Source organism: Meriones unguiculatus, chromosome 3 (genome assembly GCF_030254825.1).
Source record: "Meriones unguiculatus strain TT.TT164.6M chromosome 3, Bangor_MerUng_6.1, whole genome shotgun sequence".
Taxonomy (NCBI): domain Eukaryota; kingdom Metazoa; phylum Chordata; class Mammalia; order Rodentia; family Muridae; genus Meriones; species Meriones unguiculatus.
In genome coordinates this window covers 50,620,058-50,639,515 of record NC_083351.1, presented here as the reverse complement: position 1 = coordinate 50,639,515, position 19,458 = coordinate 50,620,058, and the positions used below count along the sequence as shown (strand labels likewise).

Below are 19,458 nucleotides of genomic sequence, written 5' to 3'. Positions count from 1 at the left end.
CAATGTGGGCAGAGGCTACTCTCCTTTACTTGGTGCTGTTTGAAATGCTCTTTGATAAGTAGTAGGACAGAGTGGCCAGGAACAGAGACTTAGCATCAGTGGCTAGATCCGAACCCTCCCATTGGTGATTGGTAACTGTAAAATCACTTTCATGTGAGTCTTCCAAGGTTGATGAGGTCCTGAGTTCTATGTGGCCTCATGTCTCCCTGAGCAAATCTGTAAATCTTTGAGACAAATGTGGTGATGATCTGGCACCTCGGTTTCACTCTCCTGTTAATATGGCGATTGCTACAGACGTTCATTTTCAGGTTGCTGGAGCTAAAGGGATTTGGAAGAATGCCTGGCACTGGGGAGGGTTAACAGTCTGTAAATGTTAGTGAGTGGCACTATCATTATTCCTTTCCTCATCATGACATTGTGCTCTGACTTAACTGACACCAACATGTGTATTGAAATTTGCTGTGGCCCCTCAATGACAAGCTGCTAAGCGTCGTGCCTCAGTGTCCATATTTGTGAGGCTAGGTGATCCCACCCGTGGAAAAATAAAGGTTTTAAAATCTGCCACTGAATGTTTAAGAGGATTCCAAGGTAGAGTTGGTTTGTGTAAATTTCCCTGACACTTACACTAAGAACTCAACATAGACTTCCGGGTGCTGTTGTTTGTAATATACAGTCATTGCTGCAGAGAACAGGAATGACCAAGCTAGTTATCGCTCCCTCTCCATCCCCCTTGCCCTGGTGCCTGAGAAACAGAACATCCCCATGGCAACCACAGCAGCTGGTCCCTAGATAAGAGGAGCTGGAGCAGGGCAACAGCAGCCAGTGCTGCTGAGTAGAGCCCCAGCCCAGGGAGGAGAGCTGCCTCTACCCTCTGTCTTCTCAGATCAGCACCTGCACTGATTGGTAAGTGCTTGGGATTTTTTTTACCCCAGAAACTTTGGTGATGAGAAAAAGCAAGCTTCCAGTAACTTACTGCTTCCTCGTGTTTGGTGGGACAAAGCAAAGTATGCTGGCGGCACTGAATGTTATTTATGGAGCAAGGCTAAGCTGGGGCTCCGTGGGGCAGACAAAGTCACAATTGTCACATCAGTTTTCTGAGAGGTGTGGTATGTCTTGGGTTCTGTGGTGGTCTGTGTTCTCCCAGACAAAACCATGAAGGTTGGAGCTGAATGTGGTGGGTCTTCTTACTCTCTTGAAGTCCTCGCCATCTGAGCGAAGGTGCTTGTCTCAGCTCATCCTCACATCTTACTTCAAGGCACAGCCAGTCCTTGAGGAAGACTGCAGGTTTAAGTCTTTCAAATGAAGAAATGCTATTTGCAGATGTGGTGATCTGGGGCTTGGATACAACCCTCAGTTCAAGAGAGGTTGGCAAAGGATATGAACTGCTCAAAGCCAGAGGGAAGGCTAACCAGATGCTGGGCTCTGGATACATTTTTTTTTCCAAAGCTTTTATTGCATCAAAAAAAGATAGACCTAATTGTTTGAGGATGTCCTTTAGAAAGTTATATGGTTAACAGAGTGTCCACCTACTCCTGAAACTTGCATCTTTTCATCCTGAGGCCTAGAAATGTGTGGTCTCCTTTTGGTTAATGTCTTTAAGTATGTTAATCTTATTAGCAGCTTTAGAAAAGGCTGGAACTAGGATGATATTGGTATGACAATTTAGATTAATTTAAATAAAGGTATTATACTTACGGGGACTAAGTGAGCAAAGAAGGCATAAAATCACAGAAGGGTCAGTATGTGACTGGCTTCTGGCTGGGTGCTGACCCTCTTAACAGCCCCAGGGAAGAGCCCCCTGCACACCTGCCTGCAGATATGAAAGCTCTCGCTTCTTGACATTTTGGCTAAGATCAAGAGTACAGACGTGAAAGCTATCCTTCACCTCGCTGCCCAGCTAGAGAGTGGGGAAAGTAGCCAAGACTGTTTTTGCCTAGAGCTGCCCCAAAGTGTGTCACCTTTGGAGCAGTTTTTTGTTTTTTGTTTTTTTGTTTTGTTTTGTTTTGTTTTGTTTTTGCTATGGGTTAAAATGTGTATTCTTGTGCTCTTCAGAGAGCAGGCAAGTGTCTGGGCCAGATTGTGATCGCAAACTGAGCTCCAGAGGCAGCACAGCTGTCCCCTTGAAAGTAGCCTGGGTGAGCTGAGACCAGCCTCAGCGAAGTGTGTGTCTGAATTTTCATAGCTGCGCCAACAGACAACTGGCCCCTGTCTTTTCCACAACTTAACGAGATACCTTCCTTGGTGCCTAACTCCTTAGGCCTCTGTTTCTAGTCTCCAAAGATTAGGTGACAGCCGTCAGCAGCACTGGCTGAGAAGTGTGATAACAGTTTATGGGTCTCCACTCCTTAGACCATCACTCCTAGTGGTGTTCAAATTTATAAGTATTCCAGTGAAAAGAAAAGCAGGGTCCATTACGAAAAGATTTGGTAAGGAAGTTGCAAGATTTTAACATGTGGAGTCCTGGAAATTTCCCCAAGGTCCTAAAGTTATACTGTTGATCTAGTACGCTTTCTATGGTCTTCCCACATTCTCTCAAATGTCAGCCAAGAAAATGATTCTGATAATCAGCCTTTTGTTCTCTGAGACATCTGGAAACTGAAAAGCAGAAAGGACGAAGGATGTTGCTGCTGTTGTATATAGTTCAGCATAAACTCAGTAACAACACCTGACCTGGAAGGATATGGATCTTCATAGAGTCCATCCTTGCACCCTTCATTGTGAATACTCGAATTTGGCTGTAGAAATAACACATGAGATTTCTGGGGAGATTTCTGGGGTTCCCCAAGGCCCTTCTAGGAGTCTTACATAATGAAAATGTCCTGATTTCCATAACACATTTGGCTTCAGGTGAGGGTGGGTGGGCCAATGCCAATACTCATCACTGAGTGAAAGTAAGAATTTAGAGACCCTGCCGAGGAAGTATGATGCAAGAAAATGGCAAAGGATTCACAAACCGCTTGACTAAAGAAAACACCCCCTAGTGTAAAATCTCCATGAAGAAGTGCCTCAGAAGGCCTCAACATTGGGGTTGGAATCTGAGCACCCAGGGGACCAATTATTTAGGTTTGAAAAAAAAAAAAAAAACTGGTTCCCCAGAAACTCCCAAATTACAGAAAGCAGCCAAGGGAGCTGTCGGAACCTTCCCTGGGCATCGTGGCAAATGCAGGGTCCTCCATGAAAACTGTTAGGGACACAGACAAAGCTAACAGGGAGATGTATGAGTAGGGTGGGGACCAGGAATGAAATAGATCCTCATCTTACCATTTAGGGAGCTTCCTTTTCCTCTAAGAATGAGAGTGACGAGCAGGGCAGGGCTGTGGTCACCTCACACTAAGACTCAACAGCCAGTGACGAGTGACTTCCATCAGTGAGATGACCCTGATTCAAGACACTCCATCATCATTATTGTTCTTTCTTTTTGTTGACGATTTGGTGACAGGACAGTCATAATGACATCAACCAAGATTAAAGTGTCGTACAATTTATTCCCGGTCAAAACACACCTCTGTCAAACATCTCTGATACCATTGTAACATAAAAATCCCAGATATGAACCGTGTCTCCTTTCAAAGAGTGTTCTAGTTCAACACATTTTAATCACACTGGCTTAAAATAGAATTGCTTCCTCTAAAGACAAAGCAACAGGAGTTATCTTTGAAAGGAGCCATCATCAGATTTGTAATGGGGCATTGCCTGCCCCAGCCTGTCTAGGGGATTCTGAGATTCCAAGCTGATCCTCTATGCTTCACCAGCCAAGGGTGGTGTGTTCCTGCTGTGATCCACAGCTGACGCAACTGTGTATCTCAGATGAAATCAGCTTTTCTCCAGCTCAACAGCTACATGAGAGTGAAGTTTCAATCGTTTCTTGGGATTTTTTAGTTATGCAGCTGGTCCTCACCGAGGGTCATAGACAATGGTACATGATAATAGCTATGGAATAGAAAGTGCCTTCAATGTGTTAAAAATGAGGCAATCCATCTTCATCTTCACAGGAGTTCTATGGGGAAGATGTCATTACTTCAAGTCAGTGTCACTTAAAAAACAGAAGTTCAAAGTAAATAAAGAACTACTGGGCTCACAGGACATGTGATTCCAGTACAAGGAGCAATTTGCCTTAGGGTGCAGAGGAGAAGGGTAGCATCATAGAGCCATCTGGGAAGTGTACAGTAAGGGCCCGAACTTTTGCAATGATCTAGTTGTGAGCACATGACTAATTGTAGGTCAGTTTATACTACCATTATTCCTACTAGACTTCAGTTTATTTTGAGTTTAGATACTTATCAGATCACTATGGGCTGATTTTCAACAGGCTAGAGATATTGCAGAGAGGAGGGAGTTTTGTTAAATAGGACCATTTTGAGTCTATCACATTTCCAAGAGCTCTCAGCATAGAACCCCTTTTTTTCTGGATGACATTCTCCTTTTCAAAAATACTAGCACAAAAATGTAGCTTATGGAAGGTCACAACTCACTTCCTTGTGGTTCCAAGAGTTGGCACTCTTTACCCAGACACTAAGAACAATGGGCTGAATTGATTTCTGCTGAAGGCACTCACACAATCTGTCTGTTAAGAGTGACACTAAAAGCCAGGCTCAAGTGATGAGCTAATAGCCCATCTGCTCTACAATGACCTCAGCTCATGGGGGAGAATCCCTCTGCTTCCCAGGGAACAGTGACTTAAACTTCAAAGGCTTCAAAGGCTCATTCTGAACTCCCAGACTATCACTGTGGATGATCTGTGGACCTGCCTGTTGCAGGTCCCAGTCTCTCATGAGAAGGGAGTTGGCTTGGTCATTTTAACCTTTTTCATTTTCCCCCACCCTACCCTGGCTATTATGGACAACCAGCAATAAATTATCCGAAGGGAACACAGGAAACAGACTCTCATGAAGACTTTCTCGAGACTCAGCTAATGCATCTCTCACTGTATCCATGCAGGGTTCCGCTTCTCCTGGACAAGACTGTAGCTAATGGATGTGAAAGTTCATAGATTTGTATCCCAGGAAAGATAGAAAGCTGGGGACAGGAAGAGACTTGCTTTTATTTCAGGAATCCCTATGAAGAGAATAAAAATATTCACAGAGATCAAGCTTTCCCTCTCTGGATACCTGCTACCCTCACAGAATGCATGAAGAGGCAGCTAAGTTATTTTATAAGTGGCAGTTATAAAGAACCAAGAGCCTTAGCTAACTCTGGGTTCAGAGGATTTGCTTTGTTTATACTAAAGTGTCTAGAATTAACTATGACTATATTTTGATCTAAACTTAACTAAGATATGTGACAACTAAACAAATTAAGTGAGCTTGTGCACTCCCATTCCTCATTTGTTATGTAGATACAATCATACTCTGCAGAACTCAACACAGAAAATACACATGATGTATGGCTGATGTTTTCTTTAACTCTTAGACAGCTTATTTCTAATTCACACTTGACTACAGTCTGCAACTCTTAAGTAGTCAAATAATGACAATTGATATATAGCACTTTATAATAGGGAGAGACACAAGTGTGTGTGTGTGTGTGTGTGTGTTGTTTGATTTTGGCTTATATTTAAAATTTAGTAATTAACTATAAGAAGAAGACATGAAAAATAGGATTGAGCTGGGACCTACAATAATAATCACTTGGTACTCTATATATTTATTAACTAAATGAGCCAATGAATGAACAGAAGATATGCTTATATACTTAGATACTGTTTTTAACTTCTCCAGTGCTAGAAAAGACTGTCTGTCTCTGTCCTGTGTCTGTCTCTATCTGTCTCTCTGTCTGTCTCTGTGTCTCTCTCGTTCTCTGTCTCTCTCCCAACGAGGATGTCCACTGAGATGATGACCACTGAGCCAGTGCAGCCTCTGGAGCTTCCAGAAGACATCTTGGTCAAGCTGGATCCTCACTGCAGCCACTCAGGTAAAAGCTCCATTGGGAATGTCTGTTCTGTAAGCCAGAGGAGCGTTCTTTGCCATACTGCTTCAGGCAAGTCAGAGAGAAGGCCCCCTGAAACGTGATAGCCTGTGCCTTCTGGTGGCAGTCTAGACCAGATGGACAGGCAACTAGCCACGGGTCTGTGGGGTCTGCCACGTAAATATTAGTTGAAGTGGCGGAGAGAAGTTCATTCGAATTAGAGACAGAGAAGCAGAGAAGCATTGTCCTGTGTTTTGGATCTGACAGAGTCCCAGGCAGAGCATTTTTGAGGCAATAAATGGAATGTGGCAATATAGCTTGTTTCCAGTATTTTCCAGCACACTTAAACCCCATGTGCAGTACCAATAAAATATTTCAAATATCTCTCTTTGCCTATCAAGATGGAATTTTAAATAGCCCTTTTCTGCTTTATTGTCAATCTGTTTCCTTTCCAGAACTGACTTTTTGCATAACCTTTGTAATGAAAACACCAGAAACATTTCTGCCTCTACCCATTTCTAAAAATGAGACACTCAGACTTTTGATGGATGGGCCTTTTGCATATTCATAGCCTTTGTTAATGCCTCATCTGGTTATGACTCCTCTCATCTCCCCTCTCCTCGATTGCCTTCAAGATATTTTATGTTCAGGATTTCTCCAAAAAAAAAAAAAATAGGGAAAATTACAATTGAAATGAAAGTCAGAATTGAAACAAATGTCTTGCTTTCTGCACTAGGTGTTAAGCAGCTCCTTGGTTTGGGATGGTAGCCCACCCCTAATATTGTCAGATACAAGCTATGCCTTCAGGATCCCCACAGCCGGGCAGCTCCCATCCTAAGCACCATCATTCAGTCAGCACCTATAGTTTGTCGAGCATGGGGAAGGAGTGATGTGGTAACAACTTTGAAGAATTTCAGTGTCAGCCAGGCTGACTATACAGCTGAGAAGTAGCTCTAAGACTTAGCTTGATCCTTATCAATAAACTGACTACATCTGCAAACTGGAGATGAAAGTGGAGTAACTGCCGGCTTAGTGTGGGGATTAAATGAAATTTGTTCCGGAATGGAATGAGTATTGAGCAACTGGCAAAACCAAGTACTGAGAAGCTGGGATAGACCACATGTGCAGCAAAATCAGTGAAATCTCCCCACACCTCCTTTTCTTATGTAGGTGAACTTCACACATCTCAGTGCCCTCCCGGAGTTCAAACTCAATAAGCCTCGGTTAGGTTGAGGCTGTTGGGTGACACTGTCAGTGCCTTCCACTTAAAGGAAAAGCTTATGTCTCAGGATCATGGAGAGAACCATCACATGTGATTATTGCAGTGCTTTTCTATGGTGATGGCTGATGATACACACACAATGGTTTGTGTTTACTGAACATTTCTAGTGTAATTCCTTAAACATGTGGACTATGAAGGCGCTTTCCAATAAACAACAAGCAAAAAGGCTATTACTATTCAGAAAATGAGAAAGGAGAGTAAGCGCTGGGTTAAAAAAAAACAAAACAAACAAACAAACAAAAAAAAAAAACTGCCAATGCTGGGGCCTCCTGCAGGTCTGCTGGGGGTTCCAGGTGAGCAGTGGCATACTGGGTACGATACTGAGCAGGTGACATGTATCAGACATACAAAACACATGCACACTGATTTAACATCATCTTCACCAAAACAATGGGGATGATGTCATCAGCATGTCTAAAAATTAAGTCCCAAATTCTCAGAATCACAGATTACTTGTTTCAGAACAATGGATCAGGGCTTGAACAATGGCAGAGAAATGCAAAGGAGAGTGGAGCAGACAAAGATGCCTGGGTTTAACACATAGCAGGAGTTTTCAGGAGCCATGTCTGGAGTCACCACCTGTGAGAACCTCTGATTATTTAACATAGAGGCTGGGCTGGAAGGGATCTAATAAAAAGAGGCTGTTAAAGTAAAGCGATCAGACAGAAAGCAACACCATGAAGAGGACACTTGCAAACACACAGGCAGAGGAAAGGTAGATGCTGAAGCCTGAGTGGGGCTTTTCAAGAGGACTAGGCAGCCCACAGAGGTACAGAAGGAAAGAGGTTCACTGTACCCTAGTGAAAAGTTGTAGGATCTGGGAGCATCTGTTGCCCATGGCTTATGGGCCTTTAAGGAAAGTGATTCCTGAGCAGAAGAGAACTGAAAAACTTCAGTTCAAGCCTGGTCACATTTTTCTGCTTGTCTTTGCCTTCATAAGTATCTTGATTTCTCTAAATTTAAAGTTTCACCAGGGGGCTGGAGAGCTGGCACTGGCCTCAGCCAGCACATAACAAGCAGTTCACAACCATCTGTAACTTCAGTCCCAGGGGACACCAATGCCCTCTTCTGACCCCTGCAGGCAACGCATGCACAGACATACATGCAAGCAAAACACCCCACACCTAAAACAAAAATAAATGTTAAACAGTTTTTAAGCCTTACCAAGTTCTAATTTCCTATTTTATATATAAACACATGCAAGTGAATCCAAGTCATCTACTGATAAGATAAAAAATAAACACTTTTCTATTTAGACCAAATGAGCTCTGTCTCTAACATCAAATGTGGTTAAAAACCAACCAGTTGTGATTCAAGAATCACTCATGTTATTCATTTTCCTCCTTGAAACCAGATGAGGTTTCTGACCAGTTCATAAAGGATTGTGACCTCAAAAAGAAGCCAAGAAAGGGGAAGAATGTACAGGCTACTCTAAATGTTGAGTCAGACCAGAAGAAACCCAGAAGGAAAGATACACCCGCACTGCACATCCCACCTTTCATACCAGGTAAGGAACAACCAAGGACCATGCATACAGATAACTTAGAGCCCCTGCTCAGATGTACCCATGGCAGCTCAGTCTCCAAATGGGTTCCCTAGTAAGGGGAACAGAGGCTGTCTCTGACATGAACTCAGTGGCTGGCTCTTTGATCAACTTCCCCTGAGAGGGGACCAGCCTTACCAGGCCACAGAGGAAGACAATGCAGCCAGTCCTGATGAGACCTGATAGGCTAGGGTCAGATAGAAGGGGAGGAGGAATTCCCATATCAGTGGACTGGGGGAGGGGCATGGGAGGAGAAGAAGAAGGGAGGGTGGGATTGGGAGGGGACAAGGGAGGGGGCTACAGCTGGGATACAATGTGAATAAACTGTAATTAATAAAATAAATAAGTAATAAAATTAAAACATATAAAGTCAAACAAACAAAAAAGAAACAAGACACACAGCACTCTGCATGGCTTCCAGGGCAAGCTGCCAGGTTGCACTGATCTCCAAAAACTTTTCTTTAAACCTTTGAGTTAAATTCTAAAATATAATTGGTATAGTGTGGTAGCATATGTGGAATACAATGTAGAAGTTTTCTCCCAGTAGCAGTGGAGGTTGGTGACAAAGATGCTAGGGATAAGGAGTTTCCCTGGGCTTTGGAAATTCATGGACAAAGGCTCACAATATCTGAGATCATCAACACAGAGAGAATAAAGTCCCCACAAGCTTCCAAAGGTACCATGAGCATCTTTAGCTAGCAGGCATGGAATTCCATCAGGATGGAGGACTGATGGAGAAGGCCACAAGAGATAGGTCTCCCCCAGTCAGTCACTGGACTATGGAAGAAACCTGAATATCAATGGAACCCCCAGACTTCACTGAGCAAGGAGCCCAGCAGAAAAGCTACAGCTAGCAACAATGTAATAGAAGGTCTTAGATCAAAACATTGGGATATGAGTCTGAGGAGTAATTGTGGAACCATTCATAAAGGGAGATATTAAAGAAATATGAAATGATGGTGAGAAGCCCAGCTCCTCTCCCTGTATGCAGTAGAGGAAGCAGCTTGGTGAGAGCAAGTGAAGGTGGACAAATAATTAAGGAATGGGGATGAACACATGTGACTCAGATCTTGCAGGCCAGAAATATCACCCCTCCTCTCTGGCTTTAGCTATGAAAAAGTCGGAGGTATTTCTCTCTCTCTCTTTCCTGAGATAGATAATAGTGGTGGCAATATCAAATTCTTTGGGCAAAATGAAATCAAGCATTAAGAACATCTAATAATAAAACTATTCTCACAGGAATTTTTTCTCCTCCTCCTTCTTTTTTAAAAAGCAAGTTTCAAAGGCCACATCATTTGCCTTCTCCAGGTACCAGCGCACCAGGTCCTTGTGCCCAAACCCTCGGCAGTAGGCTCGGCACACTTGACCCTGTTCCTCTTTCTGCTCTTCTTACCCTGCAGGTGTGATTTCAGAACACTTAATTAAAAGATATGATGTCCAAGAGAGAGCTCCAAAGGGCAAGACAGGCCCAGCTCTTCATAACACTGACACAGAACAGAAAAGGCCAAGGAGAAAAGACACACCTGCCTTCCACATGCCTCCCTTTGTTGCAGGTAAAAGGGGAAAAAACAAACAAACTGGTATAGAACATTCAGAGGAGGGCTGGGAGCAGGCTGGAGCCTTACCATCTGGAGGTGTAGGGGGCATGGCCCGGGTCCTGGCCTAGCAGGCTGGGTTGAGCTCATATGCCCATGTACTCACACTTACTGCTGCCTTCCGGGTTTTTTGCTCATTGGGAGTTCCCCAGGGGCTGACTTGGGGGTGGAAGAGGCTCAGAAATAGTTTGTGCTTCAGCAGACCTGGTCAAATTCACTGAGCCAGTGAAACAGAAATGTCAGTGGGACCTTGAAAGGGGCTGAAATTCCTGCTTCACCACCTTGCATGGATTGTGTGTGCTATGTCTGATGGAAGATTTCCCAAATTGTATGAACTAATTTTTAAGACATGAGACAAAGATGGAGGAAGAAAGATAAGATGGGTGTCAGAATACATGTCAGATAACACACAAAAGAAACGTACTGGGATACTGTCCTTGTCCCTGAGAACATCATTCACAAGTTGAGGAATGAGTGGGGAATGAATCAAGTGGCCTCACAGTTAAACCATGACCCTACAGACTTGGTGAAATTCCTCAAGTCAGTGAAGCTCTGCTGTAAGAACCTTCAGTGGGTGACATTGCTGCATGCTCCCAGCTGCCCTTGCTGTGTTAGCCGAGGTGCTTTCTTTCTGGAATCCTTTAGTGTGTAAAGAATTGGCAGTAACTACAATGCTAGTTAAGCTGAAAAGGACAGAGCCTTTGGCAGGCATTCAGAAAGACTCCTGCTAATTCTAATAAGGGTGCTGAGAGGAACTACAGACAAACACACCACAGAGACACCTCTCATTAACCCTTGGCAAGGGGAAACTGGACAAAGATTCCCTTCTATATCTCGTGCTAACTATATTACTCCCTTACATTAATGAGCTTATTTGACAAGTCCAACTGCCTGAATGGACCCTCCACAGAGAGTCCTCTAAGGCTTCCTTGCCAGGCCCAGGCTTTGTTAAACTTGGCCCACAGTTGCCAGTAATCCATCTTGAAAATTGCATGGCAGGGAGTGTTGGTTGATTGGTCAGAAACAGGTACCAAGACTGCTTAAAAGAGAAAAAAGTACTTAGTCAAGATTGGTGGCAAAAAGAACCAAATGAAATAAGGACAATGAAGCAGGAAATATTGAACTTCAACAGGAAAGTTTGGGGGTCAGAAATCAAAACAGTGCACTTACACAAAGAGAGTAGGACCTCCTTTGAAAATAGCACATGTCTCTTCTGCTCTGAGACAGCAATCCCTTAGTTTGGGTTATGAAGACAGGTGCCACCTTTGCTAGGGTTCACAAGGTTTGAGGAATACCCACTTAATGGAGATAGCTAAGTTTGGATGATGTCTAGGTAAGATCTTGCTTAGAATCAGCATTCTGAGCACCTCACAAAGACACAGGACTGGAAACCTGGCCTAAGACCAAGGTTTCTTGGCCCAGTGCAATAATACCTTACAAGGAGCCAAGTTCCCTAAACTCTAAATTCTGCTATACACAGAAAAAAGAGGTATTGACATTTGCTAGATCTTTACTATGCCTGAGTCTTGTGCTAGATGTTGGATGTGTAGGATTGCTGGGAATCTGAATGTTGCTCCAGAATTCCTACAGTGCAAACCATGATTTTAGTGAAGTTTTATAGGGTATTGGTAGAGCATTAAAGAATGAGGGCCTGAGATTGGGAGATGGCTCAGTGGATAAAGTGTAGGGCTTGAGTTTAGATCTCCAGACTCCAGCTTTTTTATTGTTATTATTATTTAATCTGGGTGTGGACATGGAGTCTGTACCTCCAGGACTCAGGAAATAAGAGGTGAAGGATGTCAAAGGCAGCCAGACTACTTAGCCTGGCTGAATTGTTAAGCTTCAACTTGAGACCTTACCTTGATATATAAAGCAAAGAGTGATGAATGGAAGACACTTGATATAAAACTCTTGCCTCCACACACATGCACATATGTACCTGCAAATATGTAGAATCACATGCATGTATACATACACATGAAAAATTAAAAGGATAACTGAATCAAAGGCCTCAGTCTCTCTTGCAGCATTGATTCCTGTAGGAAATGCAATTTTTTTCTCCCAACTGGGTAAGCTATAATTTGGGTGGGTTGAGTGAGCTCCTCAGTGGGGCCTGAAGACCAAGGGAAGAGCTCTGGCTGTAGTGTCCTCCCACGGACACAGTTCTTGCTCCTCAGGCCAATAGAGATCAGGAGAAAGACACATCAGGTCACTGGTTTGACCTTATATCCTCAAAGCGACAAAGACAGGAGAAGTGGTGGTGCGAGCATATGCCCATCCCTATAAGGTTTCTCTGAACGGGGTACCCAGAAAATAAAGACGGCTATTCTGAGCTTCTGTACTAGGCATTTTTTTTGACACTGTGACAAAACACTGGAGAAAATCAGAGTAAAGAGAGGAAAGTTTTGTTGGACTTAGATTTTCAGAGCTTTAGTCCATAGTGGCTTGGCTTTGTTGTCTTTGAGCCTGTGGCAGGACAGAGAGAGCATCCCATAGTGAGGTGCATAGTGGAACAAAGTCCTTCACCTTGTAGAGGCTTGGAAAAAGACCAGAAATATGGGATGGACATGGGAGGCCAATGTCCTTCAAGGATATGCCCCCCCCATGAGCAATACACTTACTTCTTGTTGATAGGTCCTGTATCCTAACAGCTCTACCCCTTCCTGTCATCAACAGCAATCAGGAGCCCCTTAAGAGGCCAAACATAATCTATTCCTTATCTGTTACTTGTACAATATTACAATCAGTGTTTCACTATGTTGATAGAAAATGCCAGCTTATTTTACACGTAATATTATGTTCTGTGCCCCTGTGGCAGTTTGTTCCACTTTACCATATAACATGATTCTGCTATTCTTGCTGTTCCAGGGCCTCTTCTTCACCCTCTGGCCCAGATTTTCAAGGACGACATTTCAAGGGCACCTAAAGTAACTAGAAAGTTGCTGAACTTAGGAATTTAAAGATTTTTTATTTTTGGCAATTTTAAATTACCCTAAATTTGACCTAATGTAAAGAGATATCCAGAAAGGAAGGATGGAAAGTTTCACCCATCAACATGACTAATTTTACATGCTCCTTAGTAAAAACGGAATTCTATGCAGCTGTTATAAGAGAAACTATCTCCAACTGTGATTTATAAGTGATTTATACAAAAGCGTGAGCCTCAGCCAGACTTGAAATTGTTTTTTCTCCTCCAATAAATACTAGCTAATTGGTTAAAAATATAAACAAACTAGGAATTGAATCAAACGAATAGTCATTAAGAGCCACACAGTCTTCATTAATTTGTTGCTGTTGAATGGAGGCCAATGCTGTAGAAAGGCCCCGTGTGGAGCACAGCTTCCAGTCCCCAGACTCAGATCTTTAGGAAGTGCTGCGTGGACTGGAAAGTCTCTAACGAGAGGAGTGGAGGCAGGCAGTGCAAGGATGTGGTGGGAACAAGACTGGGGACTAGAGAAAAATGACAGAAATAGCCAAGGACTGGCCTTGACTCAGGTTTGTCATTTATTAAATTGGTTCTACTTTCATGAATGGGAAGGAGCAACAAAGTTTACTTTGCTGGCCTTTTCTGAACTGATCAGCTCTGAAAAATGATAAGAAAGAAAGAAAGAAAGAAAGAAAGAAAGAAAGAAAGAAAGAAAGAAAGAAAGAAATTAAGTCACATCTGAATTTCACAGGCCAGTAAAGAACAACTTCATATTTTTGCCTAAGTAAGGATTCATCTAACATGTCTACATTTTGTAAAAATGGGGTTTCTTTAATTCTGTCTTCAAATAAAGAATTGCTCTAAAGTGCTCTAAATTGTGTGTGAAAATGCACAATACTCTAGTATCATGTCTTTACTCTGAAATGTGTGGGCTCTGTCATCCACGGGCTGACACTGGTAGTCGAAATTCAGAGCTCAACATTTTCTCTGGTGCTTTAAGGTTTGAATTTATTAGGCTGACTGTTCCTTTCAAAAGAGGAATAAACTAACAAATTGTGGAAAAACAAAATGAAAAAAATCCACCATGATTTAGTTGATCATAGGCATAGGCTTTAATTTTTTTTTTTTATACAGTATGTCTTTATGAATGTGGGTGGGCAGGCCGCAATGGGCCTATGGATATCAAAGGACAATATGTAGGAATTAGTTCTCTCCTCCTGCTGTATGGAGCCTGGTGACCAAACTAAGGCTGTTAGGGTTAATGACAAGCTCCTTTATTCCCGGAGCCATCTCACTGGCCCACAGATGTGCCTTTTGGCTAGGTATGTTACAAACATCTTACTTAAGTCTCTTCGTAGTAAGTGCTAGTGTCCCATTTTACACTTGAAAACAGAACATTTAGGTGAAACATTACCTTGCCCTGTTTAGATGAAAAGAGTGGCTAAACTGAAGCCCCCCAAGGTTGGCCTCCTAAATCTCTGTGCCTTCTGTCCCACCATAGTGCAAGGAAGGGAAGAAGGTGGCCTACAGGTTAGGCCTCTGCCTTCCCTGTGGCCAGAGTGGTGTTCTCCTAAACACCTTCTGCAAAGATCAAATAAGGCCACCTGGTTCTTCCCCCACACGGAAGCATTTCTGGGTCACTGTGCTTTTGAGAGCAGTCTTGGGGCTCCAGGGATGTTTGATGTTTCAATTGGACGTTTGTAATCGCAGGCCTACATTTTGTTTCTGTAGGTTTGACTCTGCTTGGAGATGAGAGCCCCAGAGTGATTATGGAAGATGAAGAAATGGAGGGTGACAAGATCACTATTTAAAGATACCTCCCCCGAGATCGTGTGTAAATAGGTTAGCTTGGTTCCCTATGGTGACCTAGAGGGAAAAAATAGATTTGTCTCTGCTCTCATTTTGTCCTAGTCTGACTCTAAGATCTAGATGCCTCCTCTCTAGGAGACTTACAAGTCAGGCTGCCGATCACCTGCTCCTCTTTCCTCGTGAGTTGCTTTCCAGCTCCACTTCTCAAACTTTCATTTTTCCGTGCAGTAAGAAGGAAAGTAATTTTTTTTTTAAGTAAGAGAAGTGAGAGTTCAGCTCTCAGTGTCTGCAAGCAAAGAACACAGATCAAGGGGCCCTTTCCTCCTGGCTTAGTAGTGGGAAGAGTCTGACTCAGTACGAACCATGCCAGCGTCCAGCAGGGCCACTGTTCCCAGCTAGACTGGTGAGAAGATTTGGTCTCTAATCGATAGAATGTTCTTATGAAATGGTTTTTCATTTCTTCCTTCCTACCATGAGAGTCCAACTGTGGCCACACTCAGAAGACCCTCATTACAGATGCTATAAAAGTTCACAAAGAGACAGCAGCCCACCAGGCCATAGCAGAAAACATCAGAGACAGAGAATGGTGGTCTATGTAGGAAGTCTGATATTTTATTGTTAAAAATGAGAGTTCCTAACTATATTGCTTGTCTTGACATTTGTGAACTGTGTCATAAGTGAGTCATCCCTAATAGTAGGTAAATAAATACCAATGACTGTAAGGAATTTATTTTTAAAAAATTTAAAGGCCAGTTGAAGGTTGTTCTGATATTTTCAGCATCTCATTTCTTTAGACTCAATACACTTTCTTGTATAGGAGATGGTGTTGACTGGTGAACATGGCTGTGCATTTAGCTACTGTGCAGCTGGCAATCGCTGAGTGTCTGTGGGGGCCTTGCATATGGACTTCCCCTATCAGACAGCAGACAGGGCAAAGGCAAGGAATATTACAGGGGAGAAAAGCAGAGGATCTAACGTTCAGACCAAGAGAGGGAGCATGGGACAGTTCCGTACATACTTGAGCTCCAGCTGTCAGCCTTACTGTCTTTCTGTCCCCCTTACGAAGGTGTAAAAGATACAATACATTTCAGAAATAAAGACACTTCTGCACACATCTCTGGGTCCTGAAATTTTTTCCTAGCACTCCACTTACACAGAATTATAAAAAACAAAGGTTGGAAACAAGAAGCCACAAACCTTGCACAGTTTGGCTTTCATTTGTTTGCATTTTTGTTTAGCCTGTAAAAAAAACTTTTAAATCCTTGAATTAGCTGTTAGTATTCAAGAATCAAATCCAAAAAATATCTATATGAAATTCTTGATTTTTATTTTCTCTTGGGAAAACGTTTGGAGAGCTGGCAGTCTAGGGAGGCTGGGCTCTAACCAAGGCATACCAACCCTACGACTATCGAGTTCTGTACTACAAAGGTTTCACACTCCCCATTTGGAGACCTGTCCTACCCTACTGACCCATTGACTTCACACTCCAACATATCTGGACATTTAGCGCCTTGGCATTAAAGACATAAAACATACCCCCAGGGATTTCTTGTCTTATTAATCCAAGCAATTCTAGTTTGGGGGAAGGAGCACAAGACTGTGACCAGATTTCTGACTGAAGCATAAGTGATGAAAAAGGCCACTCTAAAGATTTTTTAAGCAGTGCAAAGCAATTACAGGTAAGTGAATAGCAGCATTGGTGCACCAACAACAGTATGATTTGCAGAAGGTTTTGCACTGAGAAAACACAGATGCACTCTTGTCTTATTAGATTTTCAGTTTAAACACAGGGTACACCAGCAGCCATGCCTGCAAGGTATGCTTAATAACTCTAAACACTTGGCAAAGCACCCGTTATTTCTGGTGGAAATAAACTGGCTACTCTATGGGCGTGGACCTTGGATTCAAGTCCTAACTGTGTGAGTCTGAGCCAATCCCTGAAGCTCTTGAGCTTTAAAATTAGGATAATGGTCCTTATTTTATCTTCTTTGTAGTTTGAGAATCAGCCTGTAGACAAGGGGGATTGTAAGCTAAATTCCAGTCTACTGTGAGCTGGGAGGATTTGGGCAGGGACAGTGCCATTCTGTGGACAAACCTCAGTTGCCTTGGTGTTGAGGTGTGGGCAGTTATGAATAACTGATTTAGAGTGTAGAAAGGATCTTAAGTGAGGAAAGGCTGTCACCCGCGTAGCCTTCATTGAAATGTCTGCTTTCTCTTCTCTTCGTGGGAAGCTGGCCCTTGTGACAGAGATCCAGCCTCTGTGTGAATGGACAAAGCCAGAGAAAGTGCAGCCAAACCTGGATGCCACTGTAGTGATGTGGGTTGAAGCCAAACATCCGTCACAGCCCTTGTCTCATGTGGCCCTTTTCTCCCTAGTAGACTGGGCATTTAGTGACTAGAATTGTGAATCTTCTTGTGATTAGTTTTCTATTACAATGCACATTCCCTCTAATCAAATGATGGTGCTCATAGCAAATGTATTTCAAGCACCATTCAGAAAGCAGTCTCAAATTGGAGAAGCCATTGGCCAAGCATTCTCTCTGAGGTATCTTCACTGAACCCTAACTCACTGAGATAAGGAGACAACACACATAAGAGTTAGTTCTCTTTCAATGCACCATCCAGACATCTTTTGATGGTTGCTGGCTGAGGTCACATAGCCAGCTTCTAATGCCTAATTATTACTTGGAGGGATAGGATGGTGAAGAAAGAGAGCAGGGTTTTTTGTTTGTTTGTTTGTTTTGTTTTGTTTTTTGTTTTTTTTTTTTTTACTATAATTGGGTCAGTATCCAAGTTGTCCTCTTTAAAGAAGAGGGGCCTGAGTTAGCAAGTGATTGTGAAATAAGTTATTAAAGCAATTATTTCTACTAGATAAGAGGCTTGTCACATGACGGGTTTGGTGGAAACTATCATTTCTGTAAGTGAAGCTTCTTGCTACCTTGATTCATGGGTGTGAAAGTGAAACTCACAGGAGTATCAAAGTGAGTGGATGAAGCACAGGAAGAGGGCAGCTGAGAATGCTCTTGGGTTCCCTGACACCTGGAATCCCCTTCAGTCATTCATCTTTGCAGATTCCAAACACGCTCTGAACCCCAAAATCAAGCCAGAAGGCTGTGCTCATGTCTTCTTTGTCAAGGAGTCTCCACTGGTCCCAAGTTTACCGAGAAAAGGAAGCACCCCTCCTGAGGGCCAGCTCTCTTTCCGTAGCACCAGCCAGAGTCTTTAAATCCAGACAGCCTTTCGTAGCACTCAGAGAACTTAACTGCTGTAGGAAACAAGTTCTGCCCTGGAAGAGCCAAGATGTCAACTTACCTTCTCAAAGAGGAAAGAATAGGTGTTTCTTAAGATGAGAAAAATTCCAAGATACCCTAAATCTAATTCTAACTGCAGGAAAGTTTAGGAACAGAGAAAAGAGTCAATCAGCTAACAGTTCCAGGCAAAAACAACAGACGGCTATCCCATACTCCTGAATATGTGTTAAAACCTAATTTCCTATCCCAGACTGCATGTCAGGAGCTGTTATCATGTCTCAGAACTGTAACTAATCCAGAAAAGGATCCCATCTCCTTCTGAATTGTCCTTTTGTCCATATCTTTTACTTCATGCCCAGGGGCACCGCTGTCTGTCTATACAGTCAGTGCAGGATAGATTTCACGTAAATAGTACTTAGTTTTCAACTGCAAGTCTTCAATGCAGAAACATTCTTTTTTAAATTATTTTTATTACATTTAATGAGCTTGTGTGTATGTGTTTGTGTGTGTGTGGGGGGTGCCATTTCACCAACCCTTTAGAAACATTCTTACCTAGAAGCCCAAGGCACAGCTTTCCAACCCATTTTACCCTGTAGCTGGTAGCAGACAGAACCTTGCCCAGAACCAATTTATATATCAGCAATTTCCCCAGTCCTTCTGCCTTTTGGATCCTAAAGTAGCAGGTCCTTCAAGCAAGGTAAGATTCCTCAAAGAACTTATACACACTCACACACACACACACACACACACACACACATACAAACAGAAAATGAAAGGCAAATTTGTACTAATGCACCTCTTCTTTTTGATACTAAAGATCTGCCTTGTGAGCTGGCAAATAAAAAAAAAGAGAGAAAGAAAGAAAGAAAACAAAACTAAACTAAACTGTAGTTTTATGTCCTTGTAATTGTATGTTAGAGATACAGAGAAATAATATGTACCTCAATACATATCAGTGGAATTGCACACACTGTATTTCCTCTCAGGAAAGAAACTGTTCTCTGAGACCTTGTCTGCTCTTTTCCTACGCTTCTCGTGTACTCCTCAATAGCAATTTGTAAAAAGTCAAATAAGACCCCGGACACTGAAAGTCAAGAAAGTCAGGTGAGAGTCCAGGTCTCTGAAGTAGCTCAGTGTGGTCCATCTGT

The 19,458-nt window shown here is 42.7% G+C and overlaps 1 protein-coding gene across 2 annotated transcripts; it reads left to right on the top strand.

Annotated features, from left to right (window-relative positions):
- Positions 1-750: 750 nt before the first annotated feature.
- Positions 751-16,167, top strand: Ppp1r17 (protein phosphatase 1 regulatory subunit 17). Of its 2 annotated transcripts, none has more exons than XM_021647443.2 (5): positions 751-903; positions 5,816-5,910; positions 8,541-8,693; positions 10,130-10,282; positions 14,982-16,167. In XM_021647443.2, exons 2-5 carry the CDS (start codon positions 5,817-5,819, stop codon positions 15,059-15,061), a joined length of 480 nt encoding a protein of 159 aa, XP_021503118.1. In that variant the 5' UTR covers positions 751-903; position 5,816; the 3' UTR covers positions 15,062-16,167. The 2 variants fall into 2 exon arrangements, with proteins under 2 accessions (XP_021503118.1, XP_060235945.1); XM_060379962.1 differs by having other exon boundaries at positions 785-903; positions 5,718-5,910.
- Positions 16,168-19,458: the final 3,291 nt, after the last annotated feature.